The sequence below is a fragment of the Corvus kubaryi genome, unplaced genomic scaffold (assembly GCF_017639235.1).
Source record: "Corvus kubaryi isolate FWS band 111438036 unplaced genomic scaffold, C.kubaryi_AGA036_p1.0 37398, whole genome shotgun sequence".
In the NCBI taxonomy this organism is placed as follows: domain Eukaryota; kingdom Metazoa; phylum Chordata; class Aves; order Passeriformes; family Corvidae; genus Corvus; species Corvus kubaryi.
This window is the reverse complement of record NW_024581137.1, coordinates 7,809,274-7,833,520: the sequence shown is the minus strand read 5'-3', so window position 1 is coordinate 7,833,520 and position 24,247 is coordinate 7,809,274. Positions and strand designations below refer to the sequence as shown.

The 24,247-nt window shown below is 38.2% G+C and overlaps 1 protein-coding gene across 3 annotated transcripts in view; it reads left to right on the top strand.

Annotated features, from left to right (window-relative positions):
* Positions 1-24,247, top strand: part of TPK1 (thiamin pyrophosphokinase 1) — a 309,265-nt gene that overhangs the window by 36,039 nt on the left and 248,979 nt on the right. For 2 of the 3 annotated variants that reach the window (XM_042043467.1, XM_042043465.1), the window contains exon 2: positions 22,472-22,546. The exons of the other annotated variant lie outside the window; for it this stretch is intronic. In XM_042043467.1, coding sequence (XP_041899401.1) covers positions 22,472-22,546 — 75 coding nt within the window. The remainder of the gene's footprint in view (positions 1-22,471; positions 22,547-24,247) is intronic. 3 annotated transcript variants of the gene reach the window in all.

Here is a 24,247-nt window from a genome sequence, read left to right as displayed (position 1 = left end):
CACAGCATGCAAGGAGGTTTTTTAAGCTACGCGCGAGAATCGCGGCACCGCCCTCTTTTCTCCCGTCGCCATGCTCAGCTCCGTCCCACGTGACTCACTTCTCTTTCTCTCTGACTCTGAAGCCGCCATGTTGAAGGGTGTTCTTGTTCAGGCTTTATGGTAGAGAAAGCCTCACTCCCTTTACTGGCTTTGTGGTGTCCTCTTCAGTTCAGCACGAAGTGTGCTGGCTGCAGACAGGAGGCTCTGCCGGCTCCCGTTGGCTCCGCCGGCTCCGCATGGAGAGGAGAGGGACCCGCCTGTCCCCAGGAGCCGCGCTGGATGGGTTTAGCTGTGTGGCAGTCCATGGCTGGTTTTAGCTGCCTGCGGCTCTGGGACCGTCCCCCCCGCCCAACAACCGTGCCGTGGTGTTGGGAAAGGGGGGGCAGGCCCCCCTCTCCCCACCTGCTGGCAGGCGAGCTCGGACCAAAGGCAAATCCCACCTTTCCGTGCGGTTTAAATTATGTAAACTGTGAGAAGCGTCATTAGTCTAAAAGACTGTCCATCAACTCAGGTTCAACCCACGACAGAGAGCATAATCAATGGAAACACAGGAGAAGCCTTTCTCTTGAAAATAGGCAGATGAGTCTGTATTTAGTCATCAGTTAATAATTCATGAGTTCTAATTTTAAATAAAGCATATGGAAAATAATTGTAAAAAATGTTTACATAATCTTTTAATTATGAATTATGAGCAGCTTTAAGTAAGAATATACTTTTTCTTGCAAATCATTCATAGGTGCAGAATTTGAGACAAATCTTGATTGAGAGCATTACTTCAAAGTAACAGCATCTCATTTTACCATAGTTTTTATGTACGTGAAAATGACTGAGAAAGGTTTCACATCATCCTTGATTCTCAAAAGAGCCTGTTGCTGAAGAGAGACCAGGTTGATCCCAGATGTGTAATGCTTCCCAGGATTTATAGAAGAGAGATGCTTGAGGACTGTAAGGAATGAGAAGGACCACAGTGGACTGGGAATTGGAGATGACAGAATTGGCTGCCTGAAGTGGTGTGTGAGATCAAATTATCTTTGTCAGAGCGGTTCTGTTTTTAAGATATGTGTGATGAAGAAGGGTTAGTGGCCTCAACCTTTGCTTATAAATACAGGTGGCCATGAATAGGTCAGGAATGGACTGAAAGCAAAATAAAGTCAGTATTTTGTTTTGAAAATCAGTCTTGAAAGTCTTGCATTGGTTAGGGATGTAGTACACAAGTGTACAGTATATGTATTATAGTAAAAAATAAACCAATTTGTTACCAGAACTTCAGGTGCTAGTTCAGTAAATTGATGATATGCCTAAATCTGCATGTTTGTGTAGTTTCATTGACCTGCATTGTGAGAAAAATGTGGTTCTTGCTGCAGTCATCTTATAATCCTGAATGGCAATGGAAGTGATCCCAGGGATAACTAGATCACAGATGTTTTTCTTTTGATTCTGGTTGTTATGCAACTGGTTTGAGATTATTTCTGTACAGCTTGGTTAGCAGTAGGTTGGGCTTCCCCAGCTGATTTTCCCTCAAAATACTTGGGAGCCATTGTATAAAGCTTGTTCAGTATTTGGTGTGTTGGCCATGGATTCTGATATAGGAGCAGATCAGGCAGATAAGGTGAGTATTGTTTCTTAGCAGCTCTTTGCAGAGTGTGGTCTGTGCCACTGTCATTGATGTGTTACTCATTTGCCAAGTTTCACATAACTGAAATGGCAAATAATTGTAAGCTCTGTTGTAGACTAGAGCTGACCATCTAAGGTTCATCTGATACAACTGGCATGCCTGCATCAAGCTATTATAGTCATGACCTTTAATACATCTTAAAACAGTAAGAAAAACTGTGAAAGCTGATTGGTTTTAGTTAGAATTCTCAGTTGAGAACCAAGTGGCAGGAAAAATTTCCTTTTTGTAAAGATATATTGGGTAGATCTGTCATCATCATAGAATTCTAAAAAATGCTTTCTTCTGGAAAATGGGATTTTGGTTCCATCACTAAGCTTAGTATTCCCTTGCCAAGATAAAGAAAGTACAAACAGAAGGTTCTGTTTTGAAAAGAAGAATCCAGCCTGAGAATGATGACCATTTACTGTAGTTATGGATATAACTGAGTCATGATGTTTAGATGATATTGATGCATTTGGTTTGAAACAGTAGGATTAACATGCACTGTTCAAATGATCAGTATGTCTTTTTTTTTGTTTTTCTCTTCTATGTGCCTGACCAGCTGCTTGAGAAGTATGACGTGAGTTTGTTGCTGGCATGATTCAAAGTACACAGCAAGTGGCACTTTGTTTCAGTGACTTGATCTGCCCTTCTCCTCTCTCCTTTTGGCAATTGGATCTGATTAGTGATCAGCTCTTCAAATCCAGAGCACCTGTTCATACATTCTTTGGGCGGTACCATTACAGTGAAACTCTGATCTTCACTGGAGTTCGTAGTTGTTACTTTAAAACCAGTAATAATACAAAATGAATGTGCAAAGAAAGAATAAAAATATACTGTTTACCTTTTTGCCAAAAGGCTGTCCTTTCCTATAATCTTAGAATGCTTTTATTTTTTATATCCAAGTACTTTATTGTAAAACCACCATTCCTGTTTGCAAGTGGGTGACTTGTTAATGATCCCTTTGTCACTTAAGGACAGGGATAACAAGGTCACTGGGGAGAATAAAAATTAGAGCAGAAAGTGTTCCTTGTGTGTGTTGTTTTGCTCACTGAAGTATCTCTCCTTTCTAATCTTTATTCTCCATAAATTGTAAATAACAGGATTTGACAGAAATATAGATTGCCTTACTACACAGTAATGAATGCTTTAAGAATCATGATCATTTGGAAAACTATGCCAAGAAGCAGAGAATTTTGTCTTCAGTCATCCAAAAATGCGCATTACAGAGCTCATCTTCATCTTTGGCATCTATCAAGTAGCTTGCTGGAAGCAGCAGAGCTAGTAAACAAAGCACGTTGGAGTAAAATGGTCCCCCATGGGGAATAATTTAAAGTCATACTGAAGTGTTGTTTTCAAAAGACATCAAATCACATTTCCACTGGAATATCAGACATATTAAACGCATGTGTGATGGAGAGTTCAGGTTTAAAAAGACTGCTGCTTCTGCACTCACTGGAAAGCTCAACAACTCACAATTATCTCTCTCTGTCATATCTGGCTCTGTACAAGCCCACTGTACTTCTGCCAGTTTGTAAGAACTTTATTTAAGATGTGTCAATATCTTTAGTTTATCTTTTTTTTTTTTTATCCACATGTTTTATGCATGCGAAACCAGAGGCTAATAAGTGTGTGCTGGTTTATTGTCTCTCCATCTGGGCTGTTTTTAGGTATACTGTATGTCCATAATATTTTGATAGACAGGATACAAAAGCCTCTAATAAACAGAGAACTACACCTAAAATTTCCTAAGGTTTTGGGGGGTGGGGGAGGGGTGGTTTTGTTTTAATTTTGTTGATTTGACAGCTGTCTCTTGTTTCTGTACATAGCTGGAGATTGCATTTGGCCTAGGCAGTGAACTGAGTTACCTGAAAACCAAATTTCTGTCCAGAACCCTCACCAAGAGTTGCTACATTCTCTAAACCAAACTCCACAACGATTTGGAAGTGTACGTACTTGGAAGGTAGCTTATGAAGAGGATGGGAGGTGGGTCAGGGCTAGGTTTTGCACTTCCTCTCTCAAAGATACTATTATATTTTCTCTTCTTGACATCTGCATAGTGAAAGGTAAACTTTGGTCTGGTGAGAGCAAGAAACTACTGTGAGCTTGACAGAAGTACAAACAGGTCTTTGTATAGGGAACCTTGGAAAATAAGGTTTAAGAAAATGTTTTGTACATTCAACAGTTTTTCTGGACAGCAACTTGCCAAATCCATGACCCTGCTAGCCACAGTTCTAAAGAATCCTGCTGCTCGTAAGCTTTAATTAGCAGAATTTCCTGTTACTGCCTCATGGACTCTTCCAATGTGGAGAGCCTGGTGGAAGTATTGCATAATGGGTAGGCCTAGATGTGGAAGCGAAGGCCATGGCCTGTGGCATTTGGAAGGAGAGAGCCTGAGCCATGTAGAATAAATGCTGCTGAAGTGCCATTTTCATGTGTTAAGGGGAGATGTTGGCCGAGGGCAGTTTTACATCTGTCCCTGTCCGTGGTCACCAAGGTTGGTGGGGCTGGAGAGCAGAACCACGCCTGAGTGTAATTGTGTAGCAGCTTGGTCTGAGCTGGCACATTGGGGATGCTGCTGTGCACGCAAGATGTCAATTTATACAGCTTGGCTGTCATTCAACTGGGACTTAGAGAAGGTACCCAAAAGCCAGGTGCAGGTATCCAACTCTGGTAAAAACTGTTCCTTGTGTGGAAACGGCCATCTCAGCCAGGTGGTATTAGTTCCATTGTGCATTTAGTTAATTTAGTGGGTGATTTTGGTTTTGTTTGGTGGGGTTTGATTTGAAGATGCAGAGCAGATGAAGTGATACACTGCCATACCCAAGAAACACCCCCACCCTACTCATTTGGAAAATCAGCACCTTTTATCTTGTATTTATTTAGCTGATCCAGCCTAATTCACTGTGCAAGCACTGCAGCAGGCTGGCTGCTTGGTTCACTGGTGACCTTGTAAACACTCCCTCTTCTAGGTAGCTGCCTAGCATCAAGTTTCCACTAGAGTGGTAGTGGTTTTCAATTTTTGGAGGTCAGAACATGTAATGAGCAATTTTTGTATTGTCACTCAAGAATGTTTGGATGGTTACTCAGTTCAGATCCAAATTATTTTTAAATTCATGGCTTTTAGATTTGAACTGGATATTCAAAAAGTGGAAACACATTTCAGGTTCCCTCATTTCTTTTATGATGATAGCATTTGGTGCCAAATGGGGCATTTTAATCTCTTTTTTAATACTGAAACTACGTGGGTTTTTTTTTCATGTTCCACATCAGCGAAGTAAGGTAATTAGAAGAAAATACTCATTTGCGTGACTATAGAGGTATACGTAGCAGTCCGTTGAATTGTCATTTGAATTTCAAAATGCTTTGAGAAGTATAGGTTTACATTTATTAAAACAAAACAAAACCAAACCAAAACCAAAAAGCCTCAGCAAGATTTTTGCAGGGCAAGCACCATATGTAGTTTTATTGTGTTGTATATGGTTGTGATTTTAGCTTTCTAAGGAATAGAGAGTTAGAAGTAAACCTTCATCTGCACTCTGCTGTTTTGTTTTTTCATCGAGACTTCAATTTCATTGATTTTAAAACTACAGGTGTGAAACTTTCCTCATTAACTTGCATACTGCAGTTGATAGGGCACATCCATCTAAACCATTATCTTCTCTCTGGAAAATGAAAAAAAAATGTGCTGTTGCTCACCTGTTTTATTTGATCATCATTATAGCAAAAAATAAAATAAGAGAAGGCATTCTCTTAGAATATTTAAGACAAAAGAATTTAATACGTCTTTTAGAACAGTAATATTAAGGGAGACTGAAAAAGAGACCTTTGTATTACCTGGCTTTTGGTGGTTCTTAAGCCCATCAAATGCAGCTATTGAAGGTAAGTGTAGTGTATGAATGGTATTGTTAGTACTGAATATTTCAATAAGATAGTAAGAGTCCATGCAGGAGGGAATCTTGGGAGAGGATAAACCTAAAAGGCAGCATACTGGCGATGAAGAAAAGCTGGAAGAGGGACTGCAATATAAGAGCTGCTTTGCTGAAGCTTTTACTTGGTTTTACCTCATTGAAATGCTTGTGTGCACACTTCATATCTAGAATTTCTTGCACTAATTTTTCTCCTAATAGTCAAAACATCCTGTTCTTTTACTGTCGGTCAGGAAAATGGCACGAAGATGAAGTAAAGTTAGTGGCACAGACTTTCTTAGTTGGCACATGGGGTGAAATGGTGGCCCTTTAGAAAATCAACACAGAACTTTAAGCTGTGGGTTTAGGATCTCTCTAAAGGGCTCAAACTTAGCAAGTCATTTGGATACTGTGGCAATCCCTGGGATGGAGATAGTGCCCATTAAATTTAGGTTTGACTGTATGTGATTGTGCTAGTGAAATATTTGTCTGGTTATGAGACTGTTTCACCAGTCATTACTGCCAGCTTGGGTATGTCTCAGTGCTTCCTAAGTCCCCACAAATCACACTGGTGATACCCCAGAGAGCAGTGTCAGTATCACAGTACCAGCACATGCCATGTGCCAGCTCAGTGTGTGCTTAATCTGGGAAAGTTTCCCTAAATGTTGTAACCCCTTTTCTTTAGTTAGGGGTTGCTAAAGATCTGTTTGATTTGACTTGTCGTCACTAGAGTTAAGACTGTTTACACTTGCTAATGTGTTTTAAAAGTGTTCATAAAAGAAAAATTTAATGGCCCCTCAGTTTCACCTGATTTAGACCATTTTTCATCTTCCTTCTAGGCATATGTTTTTTCTTCCATTAGTGTCCTATCATTTGCCATAGCCAGACTGCCGTAAGTAGGACTCACTGTGTTGCAAGTGGTGCCTTTTGTGCATAGCAGTGCCTGTGATTATTAAAGCTTCTTTTAAGTAAAGGCTTTGACTTTTTTATCAGACCTAAAGGCTATTAAGTTTTAAATGCCATTTGTTTTTCATTAAAAAGGCTTTTCTATTTTAAATCCTTGACTTATTTTTATTGAAAAATAATATTCATCTCTTTTTTTTTTTTTTAATTATTGGTGCTTAATCCATTAGCTAAATACAGAGCAGTAATCCCATATGGCAAAGTAGATCTTACTGGATGTGTGGGGGTGTGCACATGTGTTTATGTGCATGAATATTTTTATGCTTTCGGCTTTCTTTATTTTCCTCCTTTGACTTCTGCTTCCTCTAAATTTGTCCTGGTGCAGAAATTAGGAATGTTGATTAAAGATTTATATATATCTTCACATGCAAAACTAGAAAATCATCCCAGTCCTGAAGGGACCAGCGTTCATGCTTCTTTTCTTTCATTCTACCCATATTTAGAGGTGCACTTTGAATATGCTTTCTAAAATAAAAACTTATATTTGATATGTTTTCCTAAGTTCATCTGCATTTAGTTGCAACGCTACCTCCTGTTTCAAAATCAGACATACGAAGCATCTGCTGGAGGCATATGAGCGTTGTAGACAGGATCAAACTTGCAGTTTATCAGCCGTACCCTTATATGTACAACACCCTTAGGTGTTGTCATATTAGTCGATAGTGATCTTTGTTGTGGCTTTAGGGAGACAGTGGGAGGTAGCATAAGAAGCCTGAAAGCTGTTAAGCTGGAGAGAATGTGTATTCCCAGTATATCATGCTGACAGGAAACCTTGATTTGGTTGTAGTACAGTTAGAGTGAAGTGAAAGTTCTTAACACAGAAGTACACTAAAACAGTAGATCACAATTTCTGCTACTTCCCTTCTCTGGTGAATTTTTCTGCAGAGTGCAAGGCTCTCCTGCACCATCTTCCCTGACCTAATGAGTCCTGTGTAGAGGAGACACTCCCAGGTGGGGAACCCTGTAATGCCCTGGCTAGGGAAGGAAAAGGGCCATCACTGAGACTGCCTGCTTTGAAGAGTCACTCACCAGGGTGTGTTGCAGAACTGATCCAAGAGATCTTGATACTGCTGGTCAAACTAAACGTCTCTGGTTTTCTGCATATCGCCCAAAGGTTTTGCTCCGCCTGCCACCACTATCAACACACATTCACGTGTTACAGTTTGACCAGCTGTGGTAGCCAAGGAGTGTTTGAGAGGTAAATGTGTAAACAAACCCTGTTAAAGTCTCCAAAAACACAGCATACCAGGTGTAGCCCTGGGAACAAATTAGCATGAGTCCATCATAGATTTATGCCTTGACACAAAACTGTAACAGAAGAGAGAACTGTTGCAGCTGGGTTTTTTCTGACTAATTTGAAGCGGTTTTTCTGTGTTTATGAGAAGTGTAAAAGAATGGAAAAAAGTTACTCTGTTTTTAAATTTAAATTATTTAATAGTCCTTTTGACCGCTTGTTTATGAATTATGAATGACAGAATTTTGCAGGGGTGTCAACATCTGTAGCAAAATCGTGAATTACTATAACCCCAGTTTGGTATCTTCTGTTTTTTATCTGACAGATTATGCTTGGAGAAGTAGGTTGATCTGACTATTTTATACCCATATTCTATATAAAAGTTACTAAACTATTATTGCAGTAAAAACATTTAGCATTTTTATTTATCTGTTTTGACAATTCACTTTTGTTTGTTTTTCTCCTGTATGCCAAGAATTGATTGTCCTTACAAGTTTTACATGTACAGGCTATTGCAGGTTGATTTCAGTGGCAACTACTGTAATTTTTCTTTAAAATACCACTTTTGTAAGGCCTCTGTTTATTTAAAGTTAAAAGTCTGCAAACATGTTTTTGGCTTAATCTCCTAAGTCTGGCTGTGTTGGTATCCTTTCTTGGCCAACTGATATTTGGGGAAAAAAATTGGAGTAGTTTTGAAGCTGATGAGAGATTCTTTTGACTTTATAGGCCTGGCTCTGAAATAAAACAGCTTTTTGAAGAATAGATTATAGTTTTAAGCTTGTGACCTTGAAAACATTTCTTTCTACTTGTCAGCCTTTTAGCCTGATTTTTATCATTCCTATAATTCTAACAAAGAAAAATACCATACTGCTTCCTCATTTTTAGCCTTTAATCCAGCTTGAAATTGGAAATGTTGGTTAAAGTTTAACCTAAGTGACCAACTGATATTTGAGAATAAAATATACTTAAATTATTTCTGTTAACAGAGAAGATGTACAAATATTTTCCTGAATCCTTGGACTTACCACACAGAAGTGCTTTTCATGACAAAATTTAAAACACGTGGGTAAGGTTGTTGCCATGTGCACGAGCTGTTGTCCAGGGGAGGAATAATACTGAGTAAGAGAAACATTATTAGAGGAAATCAAGATGAAAGATCTTTTGTCAACAAGAGAGGAGTAAAGAGTGTGATGTTGGTGGTTAAGGAACTCTCCTGATCAAACTCCAGGCTGTCCACTGCTATGTATCTTATTATTTCCTTTTTCTTCTGAAAATATGCCATTTAATTTCTTGGCATTTTTATGTGTTTGAACAGTCTGATAACCTCTGTGATGACCATCTCCCCAGGGTTCCAGAAAGTTAATTTTAAGTGACTAGATCAATGTAAAGGCAGAAATTCTTTATATCGACATTATGTATTTCTGGCTTGTGTTCCTATTCCCATGCAGAAACCCTCCCAATTTCAGATGGACTGTGTCTGGTTTTGCCACAGTGGATATTGGTGCAGTCTGAAGTTTGCAGTTTAGGTGGGAAGAAAACCCTGGGGACATAATTTTAGACTCTTAACTTATTCACTAGAGGATGCTGCTTCTCATACAAATTGCTATAAATCTCTGTACTTAGTGAGGCCAACTGTGAAATGAGAATAATAACGCTTATGCACCTTTGTAAAGTGATTTCAAATCTACAAATGGAAATTTAAGTTCAAAGCATTATTATTATTATTAACCACATTTTCCAGATAGTGTAATGAAGACGAGAGAAGTGTATCTCCTTTTCTTACTATCTTCTCCCCAGATGTACTAACATGCTGGCCAGGGTGTATTTTCTGTGTCTCTCTGGATCTGATAAACAGCTGATAAGAGTCTTTTACCATTATGTTTAGTCTGCATAAATTATGCTTTTACATATTCAGCCATTTTTTCCTCTGTATCTTGACCCAAACATTGTTTAACACATAAAAAAATTCTCATCAGGATAGAAACCATTAAAGTTTCCTTAAAAACTTTTATTTTAAGTGGGTGCCTCTAGACCGACTATTATATGATCATCAGTTCTATAAATTGAACTAATCTGTTAGCCCATGAAGCAGATGGAGAGAGCCAAAGGTTTCCTCATGCAGTCATATTACAAAAGTCATTAGATTAAGAAATAGTAATAAACATGGTATAGTTTTAATCACCCTTCTGGTTTAAGCCTTTAGGGTTTTCATTTTAAAGGGCAACTCATTTGCTGCAAAGTCTAGAAAATCACTTTAAATATATGAAAGCTAATGGTAAGACTGTATGTGAGACTTTTTTCACACTGAAAATGGCAACATTTGATTGATTTTAAAATCTGTCCAGTACTGTGAGGTTCAAGCCTTTGAAGCACAGTAATCAGTTGTCTGTTAATTTCTGGCTGAAAGTACTAATATGACTCAGGTTGCACTGGGTTTTCTGACTTGGTTGGGTGCTCCCTAGAGCACTGATTTTGCAGAGGTTCTGGTAGAAGACCTAAGCACTGTTAAAATGGAAATAAACCCGTGGTTCTTCTGGAATGGATAATGTGGCTTTAAGGTTTCAATCTAAGCCTGCACTACAGTGCTGTTTTAGTGGATTTTTTGGACTGTGTTGCTGTTGTTTCAGGCTTGGTGTGCTGGATGTTAAACATGTTTTTAAAGGGCAGTGCTTAATTGGTGAGCTCTTGGTACCTCTTTCTCAGTATCATTCTGCTTGAAGCTGTGAGGACGTGTGGACAGCTGTGCACACTCAAAAGGCAAAGATACTTTAGAAAAAAAATACTAAAAAGCTGGAGAGAAAGACAGTTCTCTGCAAACTTTTTGGAGGATCACAAAGGGCTTGGTGGATTTGGACGGAGTAGTGGTGTAAGCACTAAAATATACTTTGAGGTCCACTTTAAATAGTCAAATAAACCAAAAGACATCAGGATGAAATTACTTTATAATGATCTTTATATTCACTTCAGGAGAAGTAATAAAATTATTTACGATACAATGTTGTGTATAAGGAACCTAAATTAGGTCTTGATAAGCAATATTGCTTATTTAAAAAGAGATGTTCACTAAGGCAGTCATTATACTTTTCTACTGTATGGATTTATGGTTTTGAAATGGTTATGCCCCATAACTCTTAATTAAGCTTGACAGTTTTAGCATTGAAATTGAAGTAGTTGGTTGGAAAGACAGTCTGCAAACAAGAGCCTCTCTTAATGGTCCCAGAGCTTGTCTTTGTTTACAGGCTTTACCATATTGTGAGAAAAGGAAGAAAGTAACAATTATCTTTAATTATGCATCATGTGCAGCATGTCAAAACAAGGGACTATAAACAAGCACAAGTGACTTATAATAAAAGCAGTTCTCATAGACTTTGTGTAGTGACTAAACCTACCAAACTTTATTGGTGTGACAGGTATCTTACGGGAACAGTTTGTCATAATGATTTGGAGGGTCTGCTTGAGTAAGTAGTCTACTTACAGGCATGACCTACTTTTTTGTGAGCTGATATTTGCTGGATGTGGTGTCCAGTTCTGCCAGACTACAGTGGTCCCAGTAATGCTATCACACCATTTACTTGCAAAGGGCTTTTTCAATCTTGTTTAAAAGTTATATGAATGATGAACAACTCTCATTACAAAATTTTCAGCATTAGGTAATTTTTTTATACCTCTGGAAGAAGCATCAGTATTCTGGTAGTGTTCTCAGTTTGTTTCTTTATCACCCTCTAGTTTTATTCCAAGGCACAGGTTTTGGGTGGTTCTTGATTTGAGTAAGCTTATTGTAGCTATTCAGTCAACAAAATTTTGATTTTAGGTCTTATTTTTCTGCCAGATGCAACACAATGACATATTACAGAATAAAATGTGAAGAGGAATTTCATCCAGGTTACATAAAAATTCCTTACCTGACTGATAATGTAATGCAATTTTCATCGCCTTTGTGGTTTTTATCTTCCTTTTTGTTTATTTTACCTTGTTTTCTCCAAGTGTAGATTTATCTATTTATAAAATATATAGAGGTAGGTCTTAAAAATGTTATGCTAAAAAAAGAAGCCAGTGGTGGATGTAAAGTTATAGAATGTCCTAAAACAGACAGAAAAACTGAGCTGCCTTCATCAGGTAAAAAAATTAACTCTAGAAATAATAAAATGAAGCTCATGAAATCAAAGACATAATTTTAGAAGTGAAATGTTTGTGAAGGTTGGGAAATTAGTCATTGCCTTTCCTTCCTATATTTGTTAAGAGTTCTCATTGTAATATTGGAAAAGGTTCCCCTCCTCATGACTCTTTGCCAGAATCTTACTCCAGAGGCCCAAACACCCTCCCACTGCCACCACCACTTGTGTGGGCTGTTGCTATGACCACCTGGAAAGCCCCTTTTTCCCTTCTGAACCTTCTGGATGACACTCTGGACCTTGTACCAGATCCACTCCCTTCGAAGTACCGAGGAATCTGCTTTGGGAAAACGGCAAGACTGAAAAGATGGTATGGGCACAACTGTCCTCTCTGGCATTCACCGCAAAGGGGTTTGAGGTGTTGCAGAACCAACTGTCTCAGTCATGGAAGTATGTGAGGTGAAATCCTGGGAGTCAATGGGAGTTTACTCCTCAGTCTCATCCATTATATCTGAGGAGTAAATAATGGTTACTGAGGTCACAATTTGCTTAAACTCATTGAACTTACTAAATATGAAATCCAACCATCTCCAAAGTCCATCATAACCTGGTTGAATGCTTGGTGCTTTTAAATAAGTGCTTAATTAGTGCATATGAATTCAGGACAGTAAAAGATACTGTATTTCATTGGGATGGCTGAACAGAAGTAGGGAAAGAGAAGCCTGTAGTTGTCCACTCTGGAGTTTGGTCAGAAGCCATCTGTGATTTGTAATGTTTCTGATAAAATAAGGCTGAGGAGTGGAAAGGAACGTCTGTTTTTTCAGATTGACTCATTTGCTGAATAGGAGTGTGATCTTCCTGCAGTCACATAATGCCTATTTTCCTCTTTCTGAAGATGGGACATTACTGTGTGCCCTCACTACATTATATTGGATTTTATCCTCTGGGCTATTCAGTAAATGCACACAGGACTTTCAGTCACGTACTAAAAGTACACTTTTAGGTGTAGTTGTTCTGAGCATGGTAGTGGGACGGTATATACACATCAGGGGGAGAAATTGTACACAAAGAGTACAACCCATCAGCATGAATGTACTAAGAAGGAATCAAGCTGAGTTTGTCAGTGGGAATACCATGAGAAGTGGGAAGACTGAAGCATCTAAAATCCTGCTCTGTTGGATTTGGACATCTTATGCTGTGTTGCAGAAAGTTATTCCCTCCTTTTCTGACTGCTAGTGCCAAGTCGTCTGAAGATAGTGAGAAAACCACTCTTCTTGCCTGAAAATTATCCTACAAAACCAGAGGTTAAACTTTTCTCTGCAAGCATGTCACACATTAGGAAGGAGGCAACAATGGATATAATGTTCCTGTGATACCATGAGGAAGTAATTGGAGGATGTACTCAAAGTGGGAAAGAGCGGTTTGAGTAAGTTGGAGCACAAATTGTGTTCAGGTCGGTGGACTGCAGAATCAGACTTCCACAGGCTACTCCTGTTTAACTGTTTTATGAAAATAATTCCATTAATATATTTAATTTTGTCATGTCTGGAGAGGAGAGTACTGTCTTGACTGAATTTAGATGCGAATTCCCTCTGAGAGGGAACCTGAACATGGGTCATCAGCCTTCTGAGGGCACACACTAACTTTATCCATGTTGATAAAAGGTAGCTCCTTCCCAGATTTTAAAAAGCAGATGACTGACAATACAAAGCAGGATATAACAGGTATGCTCCGAAAACAACTACTTCAAACATGCCCTTCAGATGAGATCAGTAGAGAAATGTCTTGGTGGTGGATGGGTTGGTGTTTTGACATCAGAGGAGGCATCAGGTTCCATCAGCTTCTTAAATTTAAGGTACATCTCGGTGCAAATAGGAATCAGACTTTTCTGTGCATAGGATGTGTTACTGTCAGTAGCTGGAGTTTCAGTGGAGTGCTTGGTAGCAGCAGAGCAGGGGTTTTAAATGCTGTGCAGTCAGGCACTTATGTGTTCCCAGGGTTCCTACTCTTTGGTCAGTACTCCAATATGTGACTCATTAAATACATGCTAATTTTTTTTAATCCTGTAGAAAATATCCAGAGATATCTGTTGACCACAGATAGGTGAAATGGCACTATACAGTTTGCTGAGCTGAATGTTTGCAGAGGGGGTAGTGCTTCGAGAGACTGCTGACATCTGCCTGCCCTGCCTTGAGATTCCTTGAAGTCACCTTGCCCTTGCTGTGTGCAGATTGAGCTGATGATATGGACTGCCAGGGGAGCTTGTATGCCTGGTTGTATCCTTGGAAATGGAGACATCCCAGATAACAAGTATCCTTAGTGTGATGTATTCAGACGGTGTTGATATGTTTTTAAAATGCATGGAGGGCAGTATATTAGACCTGGCTATTACACAGCTAGAAAGTGAGCACCTATCTCGAGTTTTCTTTTAAGGTTGGAACTTCCTTGAATAGTAATAGTTGTTTGGATGGCACTGAAGAGATCAGTCAATGATTCCTAAAGTTTTTTGAAAGGGAAGTTATTCTAATGTCTTTTTTTTTTTTTTTTTTTTGGGGGGGGGTGGAAGTTATGAAAAGAAGCTAACTTTGTACTGTAATTTGTGTTTATTTTCCAGCCTGAAGATAAAACGGAAATTTCATAGATTTTCTCAAGATTTGCTTATATTTTCACTTTGATGCAGATTTAAGCTCCAAACAAACGCTCTGTGCCTAGAAATTTTAAACACTAAAGTCAATTTTACCATAGCACTATCAATATTTTTATAGCAATCCTGTATGTCTATTTCTTGTCTCTTAAGATCTTCCAACTGGTATCAAACTTACAAGGTGTAAAACGGGTACTGTTTCAGGTCATGACTTGCCTGTGAATAACGAAGCAAAGCACTTAGTATTTTTTTTTTTACAATGTAGTTGCAGTGACATTCATGCATTTTTAAAGTTTACCTTAAGTGTGCAAGTTGTGTCAGATTTTGCAACCTTGGGGACTAGTCTTCCCATTCTGCACAAAATTGTCTTTCCTCCTGCTATTTCACTTACTTTTCATCACTTCAGTCTTACTTGGCTATTTTTTCCCATGCCACAGGATGAAACATATCTGAATAATATTCTAGACCTCTACTTGTCTGTGCCCGTATCAGAAATCTCTCTTTTTGGATTGTTGGACAATTTGAGTCCAGTCTTGAAAACTGGAAGAGTGTAAATGAACAGCTGATAACATCTCAGCTAAACAAACCACTGCTGTTTCCAGCTAATTCCGACCTTGGCTGTGCTCAGGTGGAAATGAAAGTCCAATTTACACAAAGTGCAGAATTATGGGTATATGGTCTGGCCACATCTCTGGAGAGAAGCAGCATGGGTGTGAGGTAAATCAAGCCAAAGGCTTTGCAGTGGAAAATGGTGCATCTGCCAGTGTGTGTCTCGAAGAGCCTGTTTTATGGTTTATGTACATTGCTGCCTCACCAAAGTGACTGGTTACTCTGTTGTGTTCCTTCTCAAATGAGAGTTGGTAATGGGACCCAAGCATCATTTCCATGTATATAATAGTAAGAAGTGTGATTGTTATTATTTCTATTTAAATAGACAGTTCTCATGATTCAGTTCAGTTCGGTGTTGCCCTAGAGAGTTGAATCTTACCATGAAGTTTCTTTGTGATGCTGGACAAGTTATCTAAAACTGAAGATTCACTGCTGGGAACTGTGTGATCTTATTCTGCTTGACCAGACTATGTTTCACACATAAAGAGCAGAAGTCCCAAGCACTCAGAAATGCATCTATAGACAATAGGACTTAGTATGAAAAGAAGTGTCCCATCACACACTGAGATCAGAAATGCAGCTCTCACATTCTCCAGAGAAGCACCAGAATTAATTGACAAATTTCGTTGCAAGACATGGCACCCTTCTAGGCACAGTGGTTGATGATGTGGGTAGATTATCCCATGTGTATGGCCATGTTTGTAACTTATTGTAAGAAATTAGTTGGTTTGAATTCATCCACATAAATTCTTGTAGAGGGTTCTCCAGAGGGTAACACACTGCAGCTTTTCAATAAGACTGTTTGCACAAATCCCCTTTTCTTCCTACTCTTCTTGCTGGAATTTGCCTGGAGAATTAAGAGCTGCAAAATATTTAAAAATCAATAGAATTTACATGAAAAAATTAGCACTAAAATGCATTGACAGGGATAACAGTGCTTTTGCATGAAAATCAGTTGGGTATGCATATTTGATTTATTCACTCAATAAGTTTGAGAACATGTTTGTAAGGTCTGGGATCCTTTTGCATAATTTGTGCTGGTTTATTATGGGAGTTGTCACTGTTATGAGGAAAATTAAATGGCTTATTTGGAGGCTTGGGATTCAGTGTGGTAAAAAGCAGCTACACAGTGTTTTGTAAGTAGTGGCCATAATTAATACAATAATCTAAGCTTAACTGTTTCTCTGAATTAAAGCTGACAACTACCTTTTCAGCAAGAGCACAGATGGAGGAAGTAGATTTTACTGACTTGAAGTTTTTCCATTTTCAGAGTAGTAGTTCTGCAGGAGTTGTGAAATTTTTAAAACGTGAAATGTTTATATTTTAGGGTGTTGATTTGGTCTGCATAATGATTCTATGAAATGATCCTTTTTTATATTCCTTGCTATCACAGCAGAGCACTGGACTTCCCAATGAAAGGAAGCACTGTTGGGGGAAATCTTGGCTCAAGAAAGAGAACAGCAGAATGAGGATTGTTTTTGTATAAGGTGCACTATTTGTTCTGTTCAAAGTGAGTTTCTAGCCTGAAAGAAAGTAGCATCTTAGGATTTGATGTTAAGTGCTTCTTCAGGAATTTATAATGCTATATTTGTAAGTTTTGAGTTAACTCCCTCTCACACCTTCCCTACGTGATAGGTAAAAGTGTCAAATTGTCTATTAAGTATAAAAATCTAAAGTTAGAACCAAATTTTGATGAGTATAAAATTACAAAAGTGTTATGTAGACTGAACTGATCTTGTGGCATTAGTCATGTTAGTTTGGTAAAGGCATTGTTTAAAAAATATAAATAAAAATTTAAGAGTCAAAAGTCGTGTGGCTATTGGCATATTTACATTAACATTTTATTTTGGATCAAGAATATGACTTTGAAGCAAGTCTAATGATCCTGCCTGTTTGCTGTGGTTTGCTTTACATTGCAGAATGGTTTTGGAATATGTAAACCAATTTCCTTTTGGATAAAAACATGCTCCAGGCATGCACATAATGCTCTCCTACTGCTAATACGTCTACAAAACCAGACTATGCTTAACCTGAAGTAGCCTCCCTCTCTCCCTTTCTCCCAAAACATGTGTAGTGTGAATATCATACCTTCAGCACCAACAGTTTTGCTTTACAGACTGATTTTATTCTGCTATGCTGCTTGCTAAGGTAGACCTACATGGTGCTCGTAGTGAGCTGCCAAAGACATTAATTGATAAAACCAGAATCTTGTGTTGTGAGGCAGAAGTCTCTTTCAGGAAATAGGGAATGCTCCTTAGTCTGACTGACCCGTGCCACCTTAGTTCCTGTCTAATCAATCATTTACTTCATTCCTAGTGGAGAGATTATTCCTTTTGAGTATGTTTGGGAAGTGAATGGTAGCTCTTGAAAAAAGCCCTGAAGCAGAGTATCAGTTTTGGATTTAACACTTGGAGACAGGTGCTTACTTGGCAGAAAATGGTGTAGATTTGGCGCTGATCCCCCAAACTCCTTTGTTTTAGTTTGAAAACCTCAAGTTGCCTCAGTAATCTTGCTCTGGTAATCTGTAGCAATAACCTTATCTAATGTCACTGTAGTTTTGTTATATTTGCTGGTTTAATGAAATGCTTTCTTTAGGGTTTATTATGATGGGCTCACAGTAAATATAACTTACGTGGAATTATTAGAATCTCAATTTTGATGTTAATTCTTGTGCAGCTGAAGAAGTTTCAACTGCCATACAAAGAGCTGCCTTAGCCTGTTGCTCTCCTGTCTTATCAGTCAGTTTGGGAATTGTGAAAAAAAGCCTTGTTCCTTCCTACATACTCTGACATTTAAGTAGGCAGTGACTGTTCATTTAAAATTAATCTGATGGGTAGAAATTTTCTCAGTAAGTTATGGTACCGGAAACCAATTTTTTTTTTCTTTTTAGGTTTTTTATTTGTTTGGGTTTTGGTTTTGGTTTTTTTGTTTTGTTTTTTTTAGGTTTTTTTGTTGTTGTTGGGGTTTTTTTGTTTGGGTTTTTTTGTTGGTTTGGTTTGGTTTTGGGGGTTTTTTGTTTGTTTTGTTTGGGGGTTTTTGTGGTTTTTTTGTTTGGTTGGTTTGTTTGTGGTTTTTTGTTTGTTTTTGCTGTCATGGTATATTTAAATATATATCATGATATATCTGTAGACTGATGTGAGAGCAGCAACATGAGCAGGAAGAAATTTTCAGTGAGATCATTCAGAGCTTTTTCTCTCAGAAGCTGTTGGAATTCCACCTATATGATCAAGAACGTGTGTACTGCAGTGTCTTTTCAATAGATCTTGGTTAGTATCTTGGGTATTTAGATATATTTCTATCAGTACAGAAGTTTTCTGGAAACCTATAACCAACTTCCAGCTTTCAGCTCTGCACCTGTACTACCTGTCTCTTTCCTACTTTTTCCTCTGTACTAAACCTGATTCTTTGTTGATGTTTGATGGATCACTGTAAAGGAAGGGAATGACTCCTCTTCAGGCAAACAGTAAAACACAAATACCAAAAAACAAAACTGAAACATCAATTGTTTATTGGAAGCCCCTTTCTACAGCCAAAGCTCTGACTTTGAAGTCATGTGCCCCCCATTGTGTATTACCATTTGCATCATGTCAGAAAGTCTAGGAATAGCAGTGATCTTTCCCAAAGGCCCTCTTGTTTGAAGCATTGAAAGTTTTTTCCTTGCCTCAGAAAATTCAATAGCCAAGAACCTCACAGTATGCAGAAAAACTCCTAGTGATATGATTCTAACACTGAAAGGAAGCAAAGTGGCATATATTGTTTTATTGGCAGGGAAAAGGTTGTCTTTAAAAATATATATGCCTTTTGCATATGCTTTGTGACAGACATACAGCCTGAAGACTGGCACGTGGCAAGGGGAAAGCAATAAAAAATGCATAATGATATTATAAATATTTATAAAATAGCTAGATGAGTATAATATGATAGGGAGAAGCCAAGAAGGCTTTTAGAATAGCAAATCTGTGCTCTAAAATATATTGGAATTGTTCTGAGTGAGTTACAATGTGGTAAAAAGTCATTGCATAGGCAGTGCATAGGCTATCAGGGATATTCACAACACTTTCATAGAAGTCCTTTTCAAAGCAACCATGAGAAGTTTCATCAAAGAAGTTCAGCTTAATAGTTTTAGAAAGAAGGGAAAGAAAAAAGTTTTCAGAAAGGATGAGATTATTCACTGATGTTGCTAGTAGAAACTTGTAGGCATTGTTGATTGATTGATTGATTGATTTGTAACTTAGGACAGGTTTCCAGCAGGATTAAAAGTGATCCAGCTTTATTCAAAGATTAAGAATTTTCCAAGTCTGCTAAAAGACTTTTTTACTATATTTTTTCATATAACTGCCTGTTCACATAGTTGTGCACATGTTAATACATACTTTGTAAGTTATGCCAGTAAGACTGCTAGGTTTATAAGCATCAAATAGAAAAACAAGAGGGGGGAAGAATTTGGTTCCTTAAATGCATGTAAAAATTTCCTGTAGTCATCCTCCTTTCCTGTAGAAATCAGGCCTTAAGTGCATGGCTAATTCTTCTACAGGAGGACATTTGACTTTGGGACTTGAGTCCATTTATTCTCTGTGTTGATGTAAATATCAAGAATAAGCTGGAGGTTTTTAGGGAGGAATTTATTCTTTCCTGCTTTTGCTGCAGATGGTTGAATTTGCTCAAGAGCTGCAAAAGTACATAATGAAAAAGAAAATTATACTAAAAATGGAAGAAACTATGCAAGAGACAAACTTGTTCTGCCTTTAGCAAAAGGCTCACAAAAGTTTCTTCAATGGAGATACCTATATCTGGGGACAGGTTATTTTTGCTGCTGATTCCTTGCTTACAGAATCCTCTTTCCTGTTAGTCTAAACAGAGCACAATGTCATTAATGGTTGGGTCAGGGTGCTAATTATCTTTTGAAACATAGATGGGCAGACAATCCAGGAGATAGATGCTTCCTAATTTGTTAAGGGCTTTTAAAGATAAATGGCCTTGAAGTAGATTTGTTTTCAAATGAATAGCCAGTAGAGTGCTCGGAGCAGTGGCACAGTGAGCTCTCATCAGTTTTTCTCAGAGTAATGGGTGTTGCATATTCTGTCTGTTGATGTGGTCCTTGCCATCAGATGTCCCAATTTATTAATAGTTTTTAGGGCAATGGTTGTTAATTATTGCAGCTCAATTTTATTACTGTTTTACATCTACTGAGGACTGAGCCTTGTGTGCAGCTTTATATTAACTCAGCAGGCACCATTAAAATACTGACATTTAGGCTCATTTTGGCAGCATTAATCATAGCATTTTATCATGCATTAATTGTATGAAATGACTGGTTTGAAATGACTGGAATGTTCACTTCTTTAAGAGCAGGTGAAACAATAATTTCCATTTCATCACTTTTTCAACCCATAACTGTACTTTTAAAAACCCAAATGTACAAATCCCAATGTGCAAAAAAAGCTGGAATCTATGGCTGTTTCCATATGCTGATAAGGCTTAAGGGTTTAAAACAGGCACAGAAATGCCTTTTGTGATTCACTAGCAAGAACAGGCTTACAAGCACCCATGTCCGTTTGTATTATCATACCAGTAACAGAACCTGGGATATTTGCTGGCTATTTTCAATGGAGGGCATCACTAGATGATTATGTTTAACACAAAGAGTTGGCAGCCTTTCTCACTTAACAATCATTAGGAGATCTGCTGCTGAGGTCCCATTCTGTGAGGCAGCTGGAAATTGGCACTTAGTTTCAATGTATTGTTTTCTGCCTTTCTCTTAAAGTTCAAGGACAAGGCAAAACTGTTCAGACTACACAAAGAAAAAACTTTCTCACTCTCCTGTGTTTACTTGGTCCTTCCACCTCTCCATTTATTCCCTATGAAAGTTTATTCCCCTTTATATACATTAATTAAATGGAAGTGAGGCCCATGTCAGCAAAGATGCAAGCAGAAGACATGAGGAAAAGTATTTGAGTGCACCAGGCAGAAGATAGCTGTGATAGTCATGTTGATTTTTTACTGGAGTAAAAATCATCTAGGTCTTTATTTATGTTTCCCTTGATACATATGAAGGAGGACAATACTGTTGCTTCTGTTTTAGGAAACTGAGGCATCAAATGGGTCAGTGGGGAGGGAAACCCTAAATCACTCAAAAGAAAAGGTGCAGAAGATGCAGAACAGTGGTATCCCAGTGTGCTAACCTTCACTTCATTCTCCTCACCACGCATTTAATTATTTTAAAGACTGCCCCTCCCAACTCCCATCCCTAGATGTTCCTTCAACTTCAGGAATTTGGGCAGCTGTATTTTTCTTGATAACATCATATGGCTTAAGCCACAGGCTTCTGCTGTAGCCTTCTGCCTCCTGTTGTACTGGATCTTCTCAAAAGACTTTCTAGTGATAGAGGTTTTCTTTTTTCAGTTACAGTGGTTTCACATGACCAAATAATATTCATTAACTTGATTGCCTAAGGTTATCAAGCTCCAGGGGAAACTTGTATTCCTATATGATTGGCAAGATAATTAGGAAGTGAAATAATGCAAATCCCACCACAGGCAGCCATCAAAAGATTTACGTATTTACTCTTTAAATTCAAAGTGTATCGTATTATATATAATTTTTTTTCTTTTAAGGCTTTTCTATCTGTAGGTTTATTATCGACCTTCACAGTGCACGCTTTGCAGGGGCGGGAGGCTTTATGAGGTCAATCAAGTTGGGCTGGTAAATCCACTGAGATTTTTGGTCTGCAGTATCACCTAGATAACACAGGTTAAAGTACACTTTTGCTTTTATTAGCTTGTGGTTTTAAGCTCCTGGGTCATGGCCTTTCATTCTTCATTTGTAATGTATCTACCACAGTTAGAGTTTCTAATGATATGAAAGCACGGGCGCAGAAGCCACTGATGGCAACAAGAGTTCTGCATCCTCCAGGAGGGTGGAATATTGGATGTAGGTTAGAGACATCTTCATATGAAGTCTCCTCCAGCCTTCCCCATTAACAGAGACCAGGGTGAAGCTCATATCAGTAATTGCTGCATTCAGGCAGCAGCAGCGAGTGGGAGATTAAATGAGAGAGCTGTTGAGGATGGCCTTCAGTAAATAAAAGTCACTTATAAATTGAACATTTAGTAAAACCCTACCAAGTAAACGGTATCTTATGAGGTTCTGACAGCTTCTCAATCTGACAGTGGTAAAACCTAAGAAGCAAGGAAATTAGTGGAGTTACTCTGATGTGGTTGGACTAAAATTAATCTGGCAAAATGAAAATTTAAAAAAAGGACAAAAAATCATTATTCTTGCTAATGAGAACCAACATTTATCTTACAGGGAACCTGAAGTTTTGCCTTCTGATTCTGAACCAGCCTTTCAACAAAGGTCATTTTCATTGTCTGTGGAGCAGAGGTAATAATAACTTACATACATCTTCATTTGCTTATTTTCTTAGCTGTTACCCAGCTAATGTACTTCATGTCTCTTGAATTGCAGTGTGGCAATTTCTTCTTTACTGGAGCAACCTTCTGGTGAGGGTGTGAATTAGCAGAGTATGTTCCTTGTTGCTGAATGCAGCAAATGAGCTGATTATGCAAATTCTGCATCCCTGCATTGCATATGTCAGTGGCAACTTTGTGGACTGATCTGTGTAAGACTGTAGCTTTTCAGAGGCTTCTTAGGAATGATCATTGTTTTGCTGACAAAGTGTAGCAGGTCAACAGTGCATTTAAGAGTCTGGAAGTGAGCATTTCCTTAAAGGTCATCACTGAAATGTGTTATATTTAATCAAAATAAAATGAATCGTGTAGATATTAAGTTGTGAAAGCAGTGGGGAATTTGCATGCTTGTCAGAAATATGCAAATCATATTTCACTACCCCTTTGTTAAATATGCACAGTGCTAATCATCATCTCTGGTATGATAACTTCAGATTTACTGACATTTTGTGGAGATATGTAAATCCTTACAAGCTTGGAGCTATTAATTTCTCTGTGCAGGAATGTAGTCCTTCAGAAGCTTTCTGAAAAGCCACAGGAACTGTCTCTAACTTGTTCCCAGGATGGGAACCTTGCAAAGAGATTCCTCCTAACTGGAGCAGATAGAGCTGTTTGGTTGCACCATAGGCGTAAGGACTGGCAGGGGGTAGCTGTACAGTTTAAATGAATTGGAATAAGGGATGAAGTGAGCTGAATGTATTTATAACTCTTAATTCTAGTAAACCCAAATTAGGTACCTATATAGCCAGAGGAGTGATAAAAAAAGGGAGTTGTGCAAGATGCTTCAAAGCATCTGAACAAGTGCTGTACCCCAAACAGACTCACTTTCATTTGCGTAACCAGCAAGAAAGTGAGAAGTGCTCAGTGGAAGGGCTGTCCAGTTATTTTATAGATGTGATTGTACATATTTTTTCATTTAAAAAGATATACTGAAACACCTGCTCTGTATTAAATAGAGAAGAAACCAAGGTGAAGTATTTGATCTTATTTCTTTGTCCCACCTTTACTGTTTGGGGACTGGGGTTAAAAAAAGAGTCAGTAAACCAGACATTCACAGCTTCTGAATGGCAGTATTTAGTGTCTTGTAGTACCTTGCATGTATTTCTTTTTTGCTGTATTTTGTTGATCAGACTTTTTTTTTTGTCTGCCCTTTGGAGTTTTAAGTCTTTCTCTTTTGAGCAAACCTTGGGGCATAGAGTGCTTCTTCCTGTAACACTAATGAGCCTTTAACTGTAGTGCTTCTGTGAAGGGTTAAAATAAGGAGCTGAATAAAATCAAGTTGGCCAAAGACTGTCTTGTTTGAAACTACCTTAATGGGTTCCTGTTCTTTGAGCATAACTGTGTTGAAAGTGATCACTCGTGCTGTAAATAAGTTTTCCAAAGAATGTGTGGGAGAAGCAGAAGTCCTAATTAAGCTACTAAGACTTTTGCTGGTAGATTATTTTAAGAAATAGGTGGATATTTTCTATCTAAGTAAAATGAAAGATGGAGCTGGTTACATGGTAAGCATGAAATGTTTTTCTTCAAAGCATCTCAGCTTCCGCAAACCTTAGTGAGTCCCGGACAAGGTTTTGGTAATGCCTGGCTTACAGTGCCAGTGGACTACTTTAGATGT